The sequence below is a fragment of the Ostrea edulis genome, chromosome 2 (assembly GCF_947568905.1).
Source record: "Ostrea edulis chromosome 2, xbOstEdul1.1, whole genome shotgun sequence".
NCBI classification, from domain to species: domain Eukaryota; kingdom Metazoa; phylum Mollusca; class Bivalvia; order Ostreida; family Ostreidae; genus Ostrea; species Ostrea edulis.
Window position 1 is genome coordinate 107,811,670 of NC_079165.1, and position 22,188 is coordinate 107,833,857.

At 33.9% G+C, this 22,188-nt stretch overlaps 1 protein-coding gene and 1 long non-coding RNA gene across 12 annotated transcripts in view; one reads left to right on the top strand and one right to left on the bottom strand.

Annotated features, from left to right (window-relative positions):
- Window positions 1-22,188, bottom strand: part of LOC125678769 (uncharacterized) — a 167,369-nt gene that overhangs the window by 96,590 nt on the left and 48,591 nt on the right. For all 11 annotated transcript variants that reach the window (XM_056156011.1, XM_056156010.1, XM_056156016.1 and 8 more), the window contains exon 3: window positions 11,160-11,299. In XM_056156011.1, the coding sequence (XP_056011986.1) occupies window positions 11,160-11,299 (140 nt within the window). The remainder of the gene's footprint in view (window positions 1-11,159; window positions 11,300-22,188) is intronic.
- Window positions 13,972-15,397, top strand: LOC130052051 (uncharacterized). The gene is made up of 2 exons (XR_008800405.1): window positions 13,972-14,709; window positions 15,363-15,397. It is a non-coding gene; the product is annotated as an uncharacterized LOC130052051 (long non-coding RNA).

Genomic DNA, 22,188 nt, shown 5'->3' on the forward strand with positions numbered 1-22,188 from the left:
TGTTATTTGAAAAATGCATTGTAAAAATACAAAGTTTACTGTCGTCTGCTTAGGCTCCTATAATGGTTACTTGAATATTATTCGTTGTAAGTGCAAATAATTCTATTTACCTACTAAAGCATGGTTTTTTGTAATTGTTGTAATGGAATAATGTTGGTACTGATGATTCTGGCTCAAAACGGCACGAATAAATCCTTGTGTACTTGATCGATACCCAAGATTTCTCTCGTCTGATAAGCCTTATCCACTGCTGTCTAGCCCGCGGATTAGTCTTTTTCGGTAGCGAAAAAAACTTGATGTCTTCATATGAGGATATTTGTCCAAGTTGGTGTATTTCCTCGTCGAAGACGTACATCCCAGCACGCAACAATGATACACGGGCATAGTTGTCAATGTATACAAACCGTGACGTAAATCTGTCCCACCTTCCGGTTTATTATGGGACAAATTTAACCTCCTATCTTGAAGAGCGTCGTCAAGGGAGAGTATCTCGAAACCGGCTTATTGATTCACCAAGCATGTTGGCATACAATCATGTTACACAATATGAGATATATAATGACAATAAACTAAATACTAACAGTTCATTTACATAATTATATGTATAAATACATTCAAGAACATTTTAAATAAAGAACGTTTCCCTCACATAAGATGTATGTATTCTAAGTGCATACATGCATCTTGATCTTTATAAAATGACCTTTGTCTGAAGCCATTTCATATTTTGCCTGTTTAATACTATGTGATATATATGATCAATGCCTGTTATTTACAAAACAAAACAGACTGTTCAAATAAGAAACTTTTTCTAGGTATAAACGGACAGAGACACAACAAAGACTTTATATGATCCCTTGAAAAATAGACTTTGTAGTCCCCCCCCCCCCCCCATTTTGCTACAAATTTACAAGGCATTAGTATTACATGTATATATAGAGATAAAAACTCCAGATTTGGCACCAGAAATGACTGAGTATTTTGGCTAATGTTTAATTTCACATGAGCACCCCCTCCCCCTTTCTGGAAATCCTGGATCCGCTGCTGTCAACACCCCCCCCCCCCCCCCCCCCTTATTTCTATATAGATCTATGACTAGTGTGGAAACTGGAAATGTAAAAATGTAAGCTTAAACTAATTGATTGAACCAATGCAGGAGAAGTGCCCCTCCCCCCTTCGATTTTTTTTTAATTGGACCGCTAAGACCTAGTTTTTGTTTTGGTATATAGCTATAATTTTCAGAAAATTGTAAAGTCAACTTTACTTTGAAAAACTATCCTTACATGCTACATAAACTGCAAAATACAGAAATCTTTAACTTACCATGTTGTGATGATCACTAGAACTTTACGTACACCCGGCCCAAAATGCCTGGACATGCCGTTGTTGCAGGATGTCACCTTCCTTATATATATATTCCGTGATTCTGTACTTCGGTCCTCATTCCATTCAACCAAGGAATATTTAGCAATTGATGCAAAATAACCTCCGAAATACTGCGACGTTCTAATCAACTTTGAAAACGACAGCGTCACACAATCAACCAATCAAATTTGAGAGCTATAGATTTTGGAATTTCGACCAATCGCGTGAAAGTACGAAGACGGCCAAAAATTCTACTCTTGTATTTATCTTTCGTAAATATGCTGTTATTATCTCGTTTGTTTAAAATTTCTGCTATTTAGAAACTAATTCATGATTCATAGTTGGTTTTTAAAACAAATACTAAGATTAAATTGTTTACGGAGTCACCCAAACTTTATCTATCGTCACTTCCGCTTTGGAAGTTTGAAATCTTAGATCTATGAACAGACTGTTACATAGTGAGAAAAAGAAAATAAAACAATGGAAAAAAACACGTGGAGAGTATACAATCTATTCTGTGGACAACTTGGTAAAGGCTTCTAGAATATTCTTATGGTGTATGCGATGTGTATGACACTGGAAGAAGCAGTCCTACCTAACTTGAAAAGCCACGAGGTCGAGTGGTACTGACCGTAGTAATGGCGCCCGTGCCGATGATCTTGCACGTTGTTTTCACATTCGGTATGCATTTTTCTCATTCGTTTTCTTTAATATTATTATTTAATAAATCCTGTAATTGTGTATTTGAGAAATAGATATTATTTTTCAAAGGCACTTTGTGGTGAAATCGCACGTGGATAGTTGCCCAATGATGATCAATGTGAAATAATATATCGTTGTTTTAGTTCATAAAATTATAGTTGTTTTTGTTTTCATATGACCAATTTTATCTTAGGTTTTGCCAACTGCCGACCATTCCTTATCAGATAATCCTAAAAATCCGGGAGATGTAGCATAGCCTATCTAACTTTGAAGTTTGAGGAAGCAGACTGAGTTTGAAGAAGACAATGTTGTTGATTGAATATTACCAGGATGCAGCATTGCAGAAAGTAATGACGCTAAACGTAATTCAATTCTCTCTCATGAAATATTCAATTTATGACCTTTAAATAATTCAAGTAACTGTTGATAGAGTATGTCCAAAGAAAAAATAAAAATAATAATAAGCATGTTACAATCACAGACACCTAAAATTTTAACAGTAAGTTGCATGTATTCATATATAGGGAGGGGTATGATATATATATTTTTTAATCTAGGGCTTTATTTGCAACTTAATGATAAAATTTCAGGTGCCTGTGTTACAGTTTTTAAATAAATGCTTTCATTAGAGGAAATTTCAACCTCAACTTCAACTCATGCGGTTCAATAAAAAAAATTTAACACTCTGTGAACCTGGAGATCAAAGTGTCAGACATCTTTAGAATGAATGGTATGAACAACAATGCTGCACATCAGCATAGTTTTGTTGAAGTGCTAACATACTTCATGAAGTATGCTGGTATAAAACGTAACAGTAACAATGTAGTTCATGCTCTCATTTATTTTCGAAAATGAAATTTTATTTTCTTAAATTAAAACCACAGAGAAAGTGTTCAATTTCACTTGATTTCTTGTATTTCATTTTCAGGTATCTGACATTTCTGATGCCAATCAATTCCTCCACAAGATGACACAAACTTTAAATTATGGAAGTTGCGAGCAAGAATTTTTCAAGGGAATGTCAGATGCCATGGAGAAGAAACATCAGTCAACAAGACAGTGTAAACTGATTAAGGTAACTCCATACTCGCATTATTATCTGATAAAAGTTTAAGAGGTGTAATTATGTCAATTCATTAGAGTTAAAACTAATGAATTATCAAATAAAATATACAGGTCATCACAGTTTTTAAGATGCGAGACATACATTTACAAAATCATATACATGTATTAACTTAAAAAAAAATGCAATTTTTCTTCAACAGCATTATCAAAATTTTTACATAAAACTGGTTAAAACGATATAATAGTATTCATAATAATTTCATGAAACTGTTTCTTTACTAAACTATTCAAAATAAAGAAAATATATCAGATAATGAACTTGATGGAAGGATTCAATGAAAATAGAGTTATTGCCCTTGGATTCAATATTTTGAAACATATTGAATATTTATATATAACTTAGACTTTTGAAATATTTTATGTTTTACAAGATTTTTTTAACAATAACCGTTGGAAAAGACACCAAAATTTATGGTAATGTCATGCATAAATCAAACTGAATAACTGATTTTGCAAGATCTTATGACGTCACAGGAGGGTGGAATTACTTTAAGTGTCTGTTATAGGTGCTTACCATAGTCTGCCTATTGTGCATTCAGTGATGGTTTTTCAAACGAACTATGCTCATCAACAAAATGTCCTTAAAATTTGTGGAGTGCAAGCGAGACAGTAGTGTGGTTCGTTTTAGGGGACATGATTTTAGACGCGAGGTGCTTTGTGAAACTTAAAACACTATGTTCATTCATCATAGTGTAATGAGAACTGTTGTGGTCCATCATTCTATGCTTTAGTGATTGTAATGGAGATAATGTGAAGTAAATACTCATATTCTGCACAGCACATCTTTCAGTGACATTATTTCTTCGACACCAAGCTCTGGACAGTTGATAGCCATTAATGTGTAGGACTTTACTGATTTTTCAGTGTGTGCAATAGCAAGTGCCACTTGCAGTAAACCCAAACAAAGTGGAGAAATAATTTGTTGAGTTCAGAGATTACAACTTATAAAATTTGCAGACTCAAGACTTTTTAAAATGTTTTTTTTTTTTTTGGGGGGGGGGGGGGGGGGGCCTCAGGTGATCATAATATAGATCTGTCTACAAATGCTCTGATTGATATAGTTTTACAGAGAGTGATATGTAATTTTTCAATTTGTTTTAGATTTCAGATTAATCATTCACCAAGTCAGTGTGAAATATTTAATGTAAATTATTTAATATTGTTTCACAGTTTGAATGTTACATCATTGAAAATACAATTTTTAGAGAATATGAAATTGATTTCCTCTCTTTCCCCTTTTGAAAAAAAATTGGAATTTATTTATTTTTCTTCTGGCAATGCAAAAAATTTCATCTAATATACAAGTCCCATAAAAGGTCATTTTTATGACGGTGTAAAATGACTAAGTCCAAAATGAGTACAAAAAAAGTACACCCTTTGACTTATTTTGCCCAAAAAATATAAGTTCCAATAAAGGTCATTTTTAGTACACAAGAAAAAAACTAAGTTAATATTTAGCACAGAAAAAGCATGATTGGAAAAAACGAAGTCCTAAACAGTACAGAAAAAGTACACTGGATAAAAACAAAGTCCAAAATAAGTACAAAAAGGTCACCAGCTTTCAGAGGCAACTTGGTCTAGTATAAAAAAAATATACTTTTTCTGACCTTTTTCTAAAAAGTACACTTTTGTATGGTATAAAAGTATCATTAAAGTATACTTTGGTGTACTTTTTTTTGGTATGCTCTGGTAAACACTTAACAGTATACAGAATTAAATATAAAATTAATGGAAATTAAATTCAGTCAAATATTTTTTTATTATGAAATTGCTACAGACTAATATACATGCAGTATTTAAGGTCTCTACAATTATTATTTTTATTTTATTTTTTAAAATGGGCAATAGATTATGACAATAATTTTAAGATTTAGGGGGAAGTTATTATCATTTTGTGTGTGTGTGTGTTTGTTTTCCCCCTTATATCATTTAAAGGTCAACTGAAACGAAATATTACTTTTTCTATATTAAGTACGTATTTGTTTCTTTTAGATCGTATAAAATGATTGTGCAGGTTTGTTCGGTTCATTTTGGTCATATATCCAAGATACGCGCGGATAAAGATAGTGCACCTGTGTCCAAGCAGAAAATATTACGGGAGTTATGCCCCTTCACACGAACCCGCCATATTGAAACTAAGACGCTAATCAGCAGGTGAGGTCCGGTAAACAACGAGTAAATACAGTGTTATGTGCGGTTCCTGACTGCAATGTTTAATATAGACAGAGAGTAGCAATGTTTAGTTTCCCCATACACAAAAACTGCGGAGTTTGGGTGAGGAAATTAAAAACAACATATTAATTATTGGCCGTCGAAGCACTCTATTGGGGACTGTTAGGCCTACATAATATGACGTCCAAGACACGGTCTTTGCTTGGAACACTCAAGAAGGCAATGAAAGAAAAAGGTAATCCCAACTCTTTTTGATTACAAAACGCTACACGTTTTAAGCTACAAAGGCCGAAAATGGAAAACAGATTTGGACTTTACCCTACATAAAAAAACTTCCAGAGCTGTGGATAAAAGGATGTAAGTTTTGATGTAAATCATATTGGCTTTTTTATTGACATTAATATAGTATGACACGATTTATTTGTTCTCTATACGAATATCCCCTTACTCCCACCCGTTACACAATTCTTATTTTTTTCACTTGTGTTCTGCATACATGCCCTTTAGATATTTTACACCTTGTCCATGATGTTACTCTCGATACTGTTACTAAGTTTACTTTTATATATATATATATATATATATATATATATCCATGCTGATACTAAGATACAGACCCCCCCCCCCCCCCCCCCCCCAAAAAAAAAGAAGCAATATTACAATTTACTAAATAGATAAATAGTGAAATTAATAAATGAATATTTCTTACAACCATATTTTTGATAATATTCTTATAATTATGAGATGAACAATTAAACTTGTATCACTAAATAAATTCAGTTGCTGGAAAAAGAAACCGAATATATGTATAAATTTTACATGTAGGTCAATTTTTTTCTACTAATTTGCATTAAATTATTTGAAATACTTGAATAAATTAGCAATTTCAATGAAGAAAATATTAAAGAACATTGGTATTAAATAGTATAGAAATTTATTTTACAGTGTTTCATCAATATGAAAATTAATTTTCTGCAACATTGGAATGTTTTGTTTTTCTTCACCTCAAATATCTACATTTTCTAAATTGACCCATATAATTAGTATGAATGTGAGTGGATATTCATAATACTAGACAATAAGTACACGTTTATTGAATTGTAACGTTCTGTTATCATTTTAATAAAAATCATCAGACATATGAAATTGTATTTCAGATTAAGCTATGGAATTGATCAGTTTGGCTCCTACAGAAATTTCAGGAAGTTACGTAGTGGATGTTGGTAATTCTCCTGCCCTGATCACAAATTCCTACCAACAGGTGATTGGGGCCTGTAGACCTTTTGGGTTTACCCAAATTACATATTATATGTAAATTGATGATATATATTATGTACAATATAAAAACTGAACATCAAACTATGTTTACTTGTTTATATTTATTTATATATCACTTTTGAGAAATGCATTAAAAATTTATAACATTTGAATTAATATCAAAGGGTATTTAAATCCACAGTACTGTCGTGATGGAATGATTTCTTATCATATAGTCACAACACTAGGGTAGAACTTTCCTATTGTTTTCCCCAAGCCATTACCAGATCTCCAATCTGCATGATGTTTGTAAGATCTGTTAAAAAATTAAAAAGAATTTTAATATTTCAAATATGATTGATGACTTTCATCTAACAAAAAAGCAAGGGGGGGGGGGGGGGGGGGGGTATTATAAATATGAATTGATTTTTCAGGAATTAATTTCTGAAAGATTTGCTTAAACATAAATTGATATAACGTGTACACATGGTTTAAGACAGTAAAATAGGTAAAGATAAATCATAAGATATTGACTGAGACACATTTTATGTTTATTTGAAGGGAAGTGCATAAAATGGTCAACCATGCAGTGGGTATAGGGTTTAGATATTCAAATAGGAGATATTCATTATGACTATGACTCATAGTGAATCAGGAGACCGTTTAGATATTCAAATCATTATGACTATGGCTCATAGTGAATCGGGAGACCGAGTGAACCCCCCCCCCCCTTTATCAATATTAACTTTGAGTAATCATAACAAAATACATACTTGTGAATCGATTCCCCCTCCTCCAAGGGACCATTATTTTGTATGTACTCATAATAAGCTGTTCCTAAAACCTATCCAATGAGACAGTTTGCCACAACAAAACCCTCGTGATCTGTGATGCAGGACACGCCCACTTCTTCAATCCTATGCATGACAACATTTGGACTCCCTTCTTGAGGGCATTGCGATAAAATTACTAGCCTATATAATCACCTGTTAGAATGATAGTAAACTAGTCTTAGAAATACATGCTGCTGATGCACTACTGAGTTTGAGTAATCGTTTCGTTTCCATTAAAAGTCTCATATAAATAATTAAATTTACAAACCATTGGAAGCATATCAGATGTAGCTGCAATAATGTAGCCCTCTCTTATTTTTTTTTTTTTTTTTTTTTTTTAGGGAGAGGGCTACAACTCCTTAGGATCTCCGTAATGGTGCAAATGCGGGAGTGATTCACTCCCGCAACATTTGCGCTCATTCTAAACATTTCCTTACTTTCTTTACGTAAATAAAATGATATTCTATGTTTCTTAGTCAATTTACAACCTGCAACTTAAGATTTGTGAGGCTCTATTCTACCGTTTTCAACAATTTCGATAAATTCCAATTTCTCGATTCATATTTGTGCGCCATGTTTGATGTACTGAGGTTTCAACTTCCGATTGTCAAGTCATTTGCATATGCCATATAAGGTAGTATTTACATCAATGGACAAGTATGGAGACGAAAGCTATTTCGTCGGTATTGAAAAGGTTTGAATTTAATATCAAGTTAAAAACCGAACAGCAGAGTGTAAATTCTTTCTGCAACAATATGATTTCCTTTCTTTGTCGAAGTGACTCGAGTAACTACATTTTCGCGCTGATTGTCAATGTTTAGGTTTTTCATTAGATCCACCTACGAGATCTCGCGATAACAAGCATGGCGGAGCAGACGAAGAAGTTTGCATGCTGTACATTATATTTAATGAAAAACACCTTTATTAGACATGCCCGAGCACAAAGTTGGTACTCCTTTTGGTGTAAACAACATTTGGGACTAATACACAGAGTTTATTATCGGTTATTCATAAAATTATTTTGCACCATTACGGAGATCCTATGGAATTGTAGCCCTATCCCGAAAACGTCAGAATAAAAAAAATTGGATAGGGCTACATTGTTGCAGCTATATCAGATGGTGAACAGGTGAAGGGCATTCGTCCGATTGATCCTCGCTGTTTTCTGAATCACAATCGTTTTCCGGTAGTGGGGATGCGCCGCACAACTGGTTCGTACTGGCAGGGCTGCACATTAACACTAAGCGATATATCTATTTCAGGAATACAATCTTCCGAATCATTTTCGTATCGTGCCGCCATATTGAAATATCAGGTTCGCCTAAAGGGCAGATAACTCATACAATAAAATTTACCAGGTTGAAATTAACGATGTCATATCTACCTGGATGATCGAAACAAAAATTATTCTTATGTGAAAACATTTAAGGAATGGTATTTTCTTACTAAATTTATTTGAAAAACGAACTTTGAAAATCGTTTCAGTTGACCTTTAAATATACTGAAAGCACAATTTTTTGACAAATTGCATTTTTCACAATGCAAGGGTATTCACAGTGCAAGTCTGAGTTTTTTGATGTGTTGAACAATAATTTAGGAGGAAAAATGAGGTTTTTATGATTTTTGGAAAAAAAACTACAAATTGTCAAATTTTGAACTTAAGTCATTCTCACTCATGGAATACAGATTTAGAAATAAACTAAGTCCAGCTAGCTTCCCAAAGTATAACTTAGTCACCTCCTTCAGCTCAAAGTATACTTTAAGCATACATTTAAACGTATTGACGGGACTCATTTAAATTACATTGTTATAAGAATGTCAACATACATGTATGATATGTCTTCAAAACATAATGGAGCTGTTCGAAAAAGCAAATGAAATTTTTTTGAAGATCTTTTTGCGCGGGGTTTGCTGTTGGTGTAAGAATAAACAGAAAGTTTGTGAGCCGCGATAAATCCGCACGCCGTTGACAGCAAGGAGCATATCACTTCGCAAGCCGACTAAAAAATCATGGAAGCTCATCAATTGGTTGACTAATAATGGACATAAATATTCATGAAGTCGAGGATTTTTTTTAATCATACAGCTACAGCATTTGACATAGTGTAAAATGGAAAAAATAGGCTTGAAGTCACAAGCTGTGATACTGTCAATTGCAATTTCAAAATGAGGCCATGCAGTGAACTACTTTTAGGTCGCAACACACAAGATGCATCAATCAACCAAGTTTAGGGGGGGGGGGGGGGGATTTGTTGCAAATCAAAACTAGATCACTGTGGTCTGACCTCCTGGAATCACAAACATGTACTTCTGTTCTCGCTATTCCCATCTGTAGCTCATCCTAGCTCACATTATTCAAGATATTCTTTCATACTTCTGATCTACTTGCAAAGCGATTCCCAATATCTGTTTACTTTGTTTCTATATGAGATTAGAGTAACTTCTGCCAACATGGGAGCAAGAGAAATTATTTACAAATACTACAATGGACATATGTTGATGTACTTCCTTTCGTAGAAAGATCAACTAAGGGAATTTCCAAAGATCTCTGTGTAAGTGGTCTTACCTTGCCTTCTTCGCAGGGTTTTCATCATTTTTAAATCACTTGACCTTGGTTACAATCACAGAAATGTTTTACAACTCGCATTTTTGAGCGATTGGTAAAGTGTCAAAAGGATATGGATAATAACATGAAACTGTAGACGCTAAAATGCAAATGGACGCATTTCCATATTTTCTGTATATGAAAACGTGAAATGTATTTTGGACTCAAAATCTGTATAATTCACAGCGAAATCGTGAGAGTAAGCAACCCCCCGCTTACCCCAATCTCCCAAAGGGTGTTGGTAATAGGTATAAACTACCTCTTTTCTGAGTGTAAAAAACAAATGGCATGACAAACCTTGGGTAATCTTGTTTGTAGGGAGAAAAGGATTATCTAGAAACACATCTCCATGCGATGAAAAAAGCCGTTAAAGAATTTAAATGGAATTTAAATGGAAACCATATTGCTACTTCGATGTCCAGTGCGTGTGACCTTTGACCCCAAAATCGATAGGGAACATCTTCATCCTATGGGTAGTCCATATTTATGATATGGTGACTGTAGGTGGAAAGGATAACGCTTTAGAGCCCGGAAACCATATTGTTACTTCAATGTCCAGTGTGCTTGACCTTTGACCTTTTGACCCCAAAATCGATAGGGAACATCTTCATCCCATGGGTAGTCCATATGTATGATATGGTGACTGTAGGTGGAAAGGATAACGTTTTAGAGCCCAGAAACCATACTGCTACTTCGATGTCCAGTGCGCTTGACCTTTGGACCCCAAAATCGATAGGGAACATCTTCATCCCAATTGGGTAGTCCATACATATGATATGGTGACGGTAGGTGGAAAGGATAATGCTTTAGAGCCCGGAAACCATTGCATCTACGGACGGACGGACAACCCGATTCCAGTATACCCCCCCACAACTTGTTGCGGGGAGTATAAAAAATATTATCTCATGAACACAAAGAAGACAGACAGATGAGAAAGCCTATACTATTAATACAATCCATCAAAGCACAGTTGTACCATACTTTCAGAATGCTCCAAAGACAGTTAATTTCAAGTGGGGCAAAATGTGTTCTAAAAGGATATAATATGGCAAATAAGATAGCAAAGGAATTCTACCCTCTCGAATTAATTATATACATACCCCTTCGCTGTTAAAAACATCAATAACTGATGTAAATGGATATATGCAATAGCATTCTGCTGATACTTTCACTTTATCAGTTGGCTCTGTTGAATTCACTTCAGGTATTGTTTGTATGATGTTTACTACACTTGGAACAGCTGTGAAATAATAAAACTACTTCATTTAGAAAGTAGAGCTATAGAACAACAAATCATTTTACATCAAAGCAACATCTCATAAATGATATCTACATTGTAAGCTGGTCAGAACTTGTGTCAAATCATATTCAGACTCATATTTCACAAGCTGCCACAACTGTTACAGCAGGGGATTCAGTGCAAGACCCAGCAGGAGTGATCAGTACAAGAATTAAAAGGACAGCCACTATTGACTGAAACCATTCAACCGTATTATGTGACTCGATTGATGGAGGGATTTAAGTCACCCCTCGAACTGCATGATTAAGATCTGCGCTCTTCCACCCATTCATCTTCACAAGTCAATGGTTATAGATTCGTTACCTCTCACTAATCCTTGACATCAGTGACTATCAATAATTTGGGCTCATTCTGATTGTTTCCACAACATAGTGGTAATTAACCCTTACAGAAATGAGATGTACCCGAAAGATACCCAAAATGTATCCGTAAGGTACCCAAAGCAACTTTTTCCTTGTAAAAAGTACCCAAAAAGTACCCGCAAAAAACTTAAGTCATTTTTCAATGGTACCCGGAACGTACCCGACTATTGTAAAAAGTACCCAAAATGTATCCAGATTAAAAATTTAAAATTTAAAATGTACCTGAAATGTACCCAACAGAAAAATATCAATGTTCAAATGTACCTGAATTGTACCCAGGGTATCAATTAAGGAAGTTAAAATGTATTCGTTATGTTATACCCACTTTAAAGTTACGAAGTTGAAATGTACCCAAAATGTACCCAACAAAAATATTAATGTTGAAATGTATACCAGAAATGTACCCTGGGTAAATTAAAAAGTTAAATTGTACCCGTAAAATGTACCAACTTTAAATGTGACTATTGAAAATGTACCCGAAATGTACCCATTTAAATAAACCTTGTAATTTCACAACAGATACAAATAATATGAAAAAAACATTAAACAATTTCACAACTGATTTTGAAATAAGAAAGCTTTTATAGTCAATTGTACCCGCATTATGTACCCAACTTCAATCTGGCATGTTTTTTTTTTATTGATGTATATGTATGCTGTAGACATTTTTTGTTTAAAAAAAAAATATATGCAATAGTGCAAATCCTGTTGATGTTAATGAATTTTAATTTATCTATAAAAAGGTTTTTATGTATATATATATATATATATATATATATATAAAAGCACTAAAGTTCCAACAACACCCGATACCTCAAAGTGTCGGATCCACAACATGGATACAAGGTCAAATACAAAAAATTATACAAAGCACTAAAATGACCAACGACACGAACGAGATTGTCAAATTTTCGGGACGACCCGTCCCTTCTTCAGGACAAACGAAAATAATTACATAATGTGGTCAATATCAACAGAGCATAATAACAAAAACTACATATCCCTTAGCCAAAATAACTGGAAATTTTCCATTGAAATAAAATTGAAAATCAATTGAAATAGCAGTTATCATTGAAATACCAGTATTTTATCAGTGATTTGCTTTTGGGGCTCATTAGAACAGTTATTTCATGACCATTGAAATACCTGTTTTTGGACAAATGTACTTTCAATTCCTTAAATTTACCAGTGAAACACAAGTTTTTCTTAAAACTTGATAATCAATGCTATAAATATACATTGTTACACCAGTTAATTTCTATTACAGTTTTTCTGTTTTCAATGGTGAAGCATATCTTAGTCTAGTCAATCTGAAAGTTATATAAAAGTTTCCATCCTCTAAACCTTTCATCAGAAATTGATATTGATATAATTGATCACAAATTTTCCCTGAGACAGGGACTTTTGGAAAGGTCAAGGTCACTCGGAACATATACCTTATGTAAGTAAAAGTTTTTGAAGTTATGAATGAATATTGACACCAAAATAACTACCCCCCCCCACCCCCCCCCCCCCCCACCCCCTGTAAATTTAAAAAAAAAAAATCCTAGTTAATAATTCTCAAAAACACGGCAACCACCCCCCCCCTTCATCCTTCATTCAAAATGATGCTGCGTATCAACGTAGTAACCCCCAACCCCCCCAAATGCAACGTACTTTATAATGGGTGGCTCCCCCCTCCCCCGGCCACTCTTTTTTATTTTTGTAGTAGTGAGTGGGAAGATTAGGTAGAGGTTATGAGTATTGGCCCCATGTATTAAATGACTCTCTCTCTCTCTCTCTTAAACACAGGCTATATGATTTTCAAAGTTGATATCGAGAATATTAAAATCTGGTAGGTCCCCCCTCTGAAAAAACAGTAGATTAAATAGATATCGGTAAATCGGCTGTTTCTTTCGACACGATTCCTGGATCCGCCTTTGATCCTCTCGCTTCTTCAGGATGCTGATCGCGCAGACTCCACATGACGTCATTTAAGGCATTTGAATTTCTTTCAACGCGGAGTGTTGGACCAGTGAATATATTTGATCAACATGTTTGCAGCGATATATTATACCGATGACAGGAAAATAGAAGTGGTCCATTCTAAGAAGTGAATCGGTTGGAAAATGCAAACAAACATTCACAACTTTCAACGGGGCGGGAGAGTTGGATTCAGAGACGTGATGTCGACTACAATGCAATGTTACACTGTGAACAAAGGTAAGCATTTCTTTCATATAAATTTCAAGTACAATCACATGGGCCTGTCACGAATTTGATCCTTCTCTATATATAGACTATACAATAAATTATAGTGCGGGGGCCTAAATTTTGCAGCCCTTCACCGGCAATGGTGATGTCTCCATATGAGTGAAGTATTCTCGAGAGGGAAGTAAAACATAGCGCAGATTTCAATTCACTGCGATGATTTACATGGATGTCGTTAGACGAAAATATCGAGATTAAAGGTGTGTTTCTTAATTAGATCTTAGGAGTGGGCAGTTTTATCTGTAAGGGTGTACAATATAAATAACAAACACTGAGCTCTTCGCGATCGCAGCGACAGGAATGTAACCCAATTTTGGCAAAACAGAACACGCGGCCTGGTATGATTTAACTAAATATGACAGTGGAAATGTCCCACCTGATTTCTGGAACGACCACGGTAAATAACGTTGACAATTTAGATTTATGAAACATCACAATGTGTAATATACATAATATATTTTTGAAAATACATATTTCTAGACTGTCCTGACTACAATTTTATTTCTACATGATCATCACATGTTACATAAATGTGGGGGAAAATACTCGTCTTATGATTCTTCTTTTATTTTATTTTTTATTTTTGTAGATTAAGCTTGATGAATCCTACAACCTGTTAATAGATGCGAGCAAGATTACCAGGCGGCGCCGGACTTGGACTTGTTGCTGCATTATTTTACTCCGACATATCTGGCAGCACACTCGACAGCAAATAGAATACTATACTGCTAATTCAAGGTATAGTAGACTATGAATCCTAAATCATATTCAATATTAAATTTGGGATATTGACACAATTTGAGATACAGTTGTTGTCTTCAGACAGGCTGCATTTTGAAAAAGTTTCTTCACTGATAAGTTCTATAGTATTTTACAAATTTTGCCCTTAAGTCAATTGATAAGCTTTTCCCCTTTAGAATTTATTAAGCTATTAATATAACAATAATACACATGAAATATCTGATCTGTTCATGGATTTACTATATTGTATCTTGTCAAGTCAAAGTCAACCACTGTCATTTTACTACCATGTTTTATTTAAATTCTTTCTATTGTTTTATCATTTCCTTTATAGCTCTTGCAGGTCTTTTATTAGTATATTATCAATGATTATTAGCGCAAGCATTGCACAGCACATAGAAACTATATGTAATTTTGTGCTTTATAAATGAATAAAATAATAAATAAAAAAAAATATATATATATATATGGCCCCTAGAGGCACTGTCAGTTGTCTTGATAACTAGTATATATATATATATATATATATATATATATATATATATATATGTATATCTGTGTGTGTGGAGTAATTACTGCAGTTCACTACAGCTCGAAGATCTCGTTATCTCTAATTCATTAAACTTAAACGAAACCTTTTTATTTTACAGAATACTTACAAAAGCAGTTCAAATGTGATAATGCCACACCCTTCATAAAAAGAAAATGCTTGGACATTGCCAGAAGCCCGAAATTGATTGATTCAGTGTTACATTGAATTTATAGGACGTGTACTAGACATGAAATCTGCAAAATGGACTTTTCCTAGTTGTGCCGACATTTCTTAAATGTTAACTGTAGCACACTGATCGTGCTTGTTGCTCCAATGGAAGCAGCCATTTCGGGCATAGTAAGATCCAGATTGGACCAGAAACAATTTTTGTTCCGGAATTTAAAAGCAGTCGGGGGTTTTGAGTCCAGGTCGGTCGGGCAACGGGAAACGGACATAAACTTGAAGAAACAGGCTTTAGAGGAATACACCAAGAAAATGTAAAAATGTGAAAGAAAATTGTATTTATGACATAATACATTTTGATGTATGCTTTCATCATTTTGTTGATGGCAGTGATCAACTGTTGAATGTTCAAGTCCAGTTTTATATTTTCTTAAACAATGTTGTAGAATAAGCAGCAAAAAGAATGTGCATTTACCTGATTATGTACCATTTGCTTTTCAACTTTCTATGTATGTGTTTTTTGCTTCATTCTATTTTGTACAATTCATGAGTTTGCATAGAACATGAGTTGGCACACATGTGGAAATTTGTTTTATTGGTATTTCAAATGCCAAGTACAAAATAATTTGACTAGTGGGTTGTGAAAACAAAAAATTTATTCTATTTTTCTTTATTGTTATATTTGTATTTCATTACATTGTCAACAAAATTTCATTAAGCAGTTTTCCTGTTAATAGTAAATAATTTAAAAAAAAAAAGAAAAGATTTTTCAATGGATTTTTAATGTATATTTATGAACTATTATTTATTTTTCCATTGATTTTACAGTTAATTTTGATGTCATTTAACTGGCTCAAGCTCATTTATATATTTCGCTTATTTCAATGAGGTTTCAATTGAGTCTCAATGGAGTTTCACTGCATTTTCAATGAAAACTGGAAAATCACTGGCTCAAGCTCATTTACATAATTCGCGTATTTCAATGAGGTTTCAATTGAGTCTCAATGGGGTTTCACTGCATTTTCAATGAAAACTGGAAAATCAATGCTTTTTCTAGGTTAGAATTGTATAGCTAGTTTTATCTGAATTTGTGATACTGGTATAACACTGTTCTTTCAATGGTCAGAATAAAACTGCAAAAGTAATGGAAATTTAATGCCATTCTTTTTTCTAAGGGATATATAAAAGTACCTCATTAATGACCTTTTGACCTACTATTAAGGCTTTCTGATGGTACCAAATTTGATCTTCTGACCTTGACATGAATTTTGACCTACTTGTCTTGAAAAGCTTTAAGTTTAGGGGGCATCCATGGTTCACATTCATGTCTTGTTGCTGTTCAGACTACGAAAAGATGTTGCTGTTAAGGCCCTTTTTTTTTTATTGAGTTGGTTTACGGATCCGCCGCACTGATTTTTTGGGATGTTGGAAAAAAAATAAAATGGTTTTTTACTCCTTTTTATATTTCAGAAAGAAAAGAAAATAGATTCCGCTGGACTGGATATTTGGACAGACGCCTCTGTCGAAATCTTGGGACAGTCCATAATATTCATGTGTCATGTGTGGAATATCAGTCAACTTCAGCCCGGTGCTAACAATTATTCTGCACCTTAGTAACAATGCTTTTTGCTTCCAATAAGTTATCTGTTTATGAAACTAACTTCTAATTAGCATTAGTTATGCATTGCATACCATTTAGATATGTAAATCCCAAAATAAAAACAAACACTTGTTTTCAGATGGCATCCATGACGTACGTTGAGTTGCACTAATCACCTAAACAAGTATAACCCTACCTGACCTTACCATGCATACATTTTGCCGAGGATACACTTTTCAATTCTTATTAATGAATTTTAAAGAAATATTCTTCATAATTAATATGTGTAATTCTTCATATATTGAAGGAGGTTGAAAACATATTTAACATTATTGAATTCATTCATTGTATAAAATTTGTTGACTACCAACAACAAATTGATCTGACCTATATAAAATTCAGAATTTTTGAATAAATGTTTATAGGGTTCATGAATTTTATTTATAACTTTACTATTGACTTCTTAAATAAGACTTTAAAACTTAAAAGTAAATTTTTAGACAAAATATATGCTTGGTAAGGTCAGTCAGGATTTTAGTACTTCAGGTGATTAGTGCGTCCCTATATACGTCATGGATGCCATCTTTTGAATGGAAAAACGATGTGGTTCTTTTATTTTGGGATTTACATAACTAAACGGTAAACAATGGACATTTGATAATGATAAAAAGTTAATTCAATAAACAAATAACATTTTTGAAGGAAACAGCATTGTTGCCAAGGTGCATATTAGTTGCTATATACCACCGTCTGAAATTGACAGTGAAGAGAATATTAAAGTTGATAATAAAACATTGACCTCAAATCAAGTTCGTTTTTATTACTTAACATTTTGTCATTTGAACTTTTTTTTTTTTTTTTTTTTAACCTCCTCCGAACGGATTTTGAAATTTTGAAATCCGTAAACCAATTTAAAAAAAAATATTGGCCTAAGAATGATTATCTAGCACATGCAACCATTTAATGCAAAGTTAGATAAGTTAAAATATTTTCATTGCAATCTTGGTATTGTATTGCATATGTGTTAATCATTTAAGATGAAAATGTTTTTTTAATTTCTTCATTAATGCTCTTATTTACATGTATTTGGTAGATTTTAATCAAATTAATAATAAAGGAACAATATCTAAGAGAATATATTATCTAAGAGAATATAATATATAAGTATATTTAATTTAGAAGGTTAAAAGAGACGAAATGGGTGTGAAATAAAGACAATTTAGAGCATCAAGTCAACTGAATTAAAGACAAAGAAGAGTGCAGCTTAACTTAACATTCGTATTGCGATTTGGTTTTGTTAAATTTCATTAAATTTTTTTTTTTATTATTTGCAGGAGAAATAGGATTACGACGAAGAGAAGCTTTGTCATAATTTTTTATAGTATGAATTAAATACAATTTCTCATATATTAAGATTCTTCATTTTTTCAGGACACCTGGTTGGTAATATTCATGAAAACTAGCAGAACTCCAGTACATTTGAAGTGTTAGTCAAGCATACTTTAGGAGAGGCAAGCAAAGTCTGGAAAATGCCCTAAATGGTACCCGAAGAGTGCCTTAAAGGGTACCCAGAATGTACCTAAAATGGTACTTATACTGTACCCGGAAAGTACCTAAAATGTACCCAGTTTGTACCCAAAACGTACCGAAAATGGCACCGGGTTTGTACCTAAAATTGCACCTGTAAAGTACCTAAAATGTACCCAGTTTGTACTTAAAAACTGTCTAAATTGGTAACCGGAATTTACCAATAATATACCCGAATAGAACCTAAAATAGTTTCAGAATTGTACCCAATATGTACCCGAAAAGTTTCTGAAATGGTACCCAGATTGTACCTGAAAAGTACCTAAAATGTACCCATAATATACCCTGAAAATGTATCAAAGAAATGTACCCAAAACGTACCCCAAAATGGGAACAACAATGTTGACAAAATTGTACCTAAAAGGTACCCCAAAAATAGAATTTTCAAAGTTGAAATGATAATGTACCCAAAAAGTACCCCAAAAATTAAAACCTTAAAAAGTTGTATGGGAAAGAAAAATGTACCCGAAAAAGTACCCGCATGCAGCTAAAAATATTTTTAAAGTGCGGTTCCAAAAGTGGTAGACTTTTGGGTACCCTTTAGGTACATTCCGGGTACCTTTGAGGTACTTTCCAGGTACATTTTAGTGTACCTGAAGCATACCCAAAGTGTGTACCCACAAATATTGTACCCAGACAGTACCCTAAAATTGAAACTTGGAAATGAATAGGGTACCCAAAAGGTACCCCCGAAAATAGTAACTTAGACAGTTGCAGGAAAGAACAATGTACCCGAAAAAGTACCCACCTGCAGCTAGAAATATTTTTAAAGTGTGGTTCCAAAAAGGGTAGACTTTCGAGTACCCTTTAGGTACACTCTGACTCCAGGTACCGTTTGGGTACATTCCGGGTACTTTTAGGTGTACCCAAAGTGTACCCGTAAAGTACCTGAAATGTACCCCAAAGTGTACCCAAAAAAGGTACCCAAAATGTACCTTTTTTCTGTAAGGGTGAGTTCCTTTGTTACAGAACAGACATTCATGGGCGGGGAAAAGTGTCGATAGTGAACACAGGGTGAGTGAACGTCTCTTAGTCTTACAGTTCACTTGACTCGGCACAACTTCGTCAATGCTCAAGTTTTATTTCTAGTAACTAATATTTGTAAATTATTATAACACCAGCGATAGAAACCATGTATGGCACGATTTAAAGCTAGCAAACAATCTATGCCTTTATTATTCTTGGGACTGTCTTATGTGACATCTTTATAAATAAGCTGAAAATTGAAAAGGTGCTCAATATTACATATGACAATATATTTATCTATTTTACAATTGTAAATTAATATAATTCATTAATCTAAATTATTCATAAATTAGTTTATTGTTTGTAATATGTCATATTCTCAATAGTCGAGCCATTATTTATCAGGGTCTCTCTCTCTCTCTCTCTCCCCCCCTCCCATTTTTGCATTGTATACTCAAAAGTAATCCATGTGCTTTCTTTTTATTGATTATACACATTTATGGGCTTCCATACATTAGATATATCTTGTGAGACTTGGAAATGTGGACAATGATTTTTATGTTGAAAGTTATATTTACTAATTCAAGATTGCATATATATCATATAAAGATAGGGTCTATGGATTATAGTATCTAGGAATGAACCATTTTTCATACTGTTTATTTAGTATTGGACATGTTCATTCATTTGGTACATGTTATTTTGGGAATGTGGTATGTACACTGTATAATTTCGTAAGACATGAATTTGCAGATATTTAAAAATATGTACCACTTTCCATAATACACTGTCCTCTATTTTTATACGTATTTCTCACAAATGTCGTCTCTGGGAAGTCCCTATCCCGTTGTTTGTGTTTACAATGTGTCGTCTTTAATGCAGTATGGAACACCGTAACAGCCATGTTGAATTTGCCAAAAATTCTATAAATTCAAATGGCCATATCTTGAAAACGCCCCAACATAAATTTATCAAACAACCTTCATTTACCTTATTTTATCCACTCTTTCAAAAAATCATAGTGCAGAAAAATCCCTAAGGGGGGGGGGGGGGGGGGCCATGGTCTAAAAATGAATCAGGCATGCAGCATCGTAAAAAAATGGGGTGGGGGTTGAGGATAATTTCACAATATTGCCTGAAAATTGACAAGTAAATTTTAATCCAAAGTTATAAAAATCCTTGATGGTGTGTGTGTGTGTGTGGGGTGGGGGGAGGGGGCTAGGGGCTAAGGTTGTTCTCTCAGTACAATTTTACACTTCCACTGTGTACAGTTCACAACAATACTATTCATAACAAGATGTGTTTGTGAAACACAAATGACCCCGATAATGGCCAAGGTCACAAGGACAATATCCTGGTACCAGTAGAAAGATCTTATCACAAGAAATGCTCATGTACAATATGAAAGCTCTAACATTTAGCATTTAGAAGTGATGACTAATGTCAATTTTTTAAAAGTAGGTCAAATGTCAAGGTCAAAAGGTTTAGTACCAACGGAAAGGTCTAATGTCACAAGGAATACTCATGTGAAATATCAAAGCTCTATCTTGTGGATTAATACCAGAAGTGGGATCAGGTGTCTATGAGGAGAACAAGCACCCCCTGTTGACCGGTTACACCCGTCGTGAGCCCTATATCTTGATCGGGCAAACGGAGTTACCCTCATTCAAAATCATTGTGCCAAAAACAGCCTGCAACAATCGATAAGAAACAAGTCAGACAGATTTGACCCATGATAGGTTGTATTGGCAAAGTAGATTGTTATAACGACCATAGAATTTGCGAAATGCAGACTTTAAACGAGATGGTTGAAACCCCTGCACCATCATCTTGTTTGTCAATACCCTTCCTCCATTTAAAAACTAATCATATACAGAATTTGTTCGCGATTTATCTACATTTTGACATTCCATTGCTTTCTTAAGTACAGGACCCGTTCCAATGCCAAACATTCTTGACATTGTGTCGCATCCTTATTATTATGTGATATTCAACAGTCACTTGTCTTTTTCCTTTTTCCACTAAAGTATAATCGATGTCGGATGACAGAAACTTACTGTTTTTTTTATCCCCCTTCCCCTAACAAATTGAATTTACATTTTCATCCGACATTCAGATCTTGTCCCTTAGGGCAATTATGTTTATTTCAGAGTTTGTTGCTATTTCTGTGCTTTATATATAGACATTTCAAATACAATGTGCATTTTGTATGATCCTTTAAAATTTACGATAAATAACTGTATCCCATTTCCATTCTCAATGATCGTGTGCCAGCGTGGCGAGAATTCCATCGTCATTGAAAACAAGTTTAGTCTTGAATAGATGGCCGAGCAGTCTAGCGCACTGGTCGCATGCTGCTAGGAGATGTGGTTCCGCAGGTCGTGAGCCCAAGACTAATTAGAAAGAGTAATTATTAGATTCTAAGATTGTTCATTTTACAATTACATCAAATCATAATACTAGGCGCAAGTGTTTATACTTAAATTGATTTTTATTATTTATATTATCAATGTTTAATTATCATTATTATTACCCATGAATGGCTCCCCAAACCTGAATTTGAAAAACAAAAGCAAAATTACTTCACTTACTTAGTTAAACTATAAAA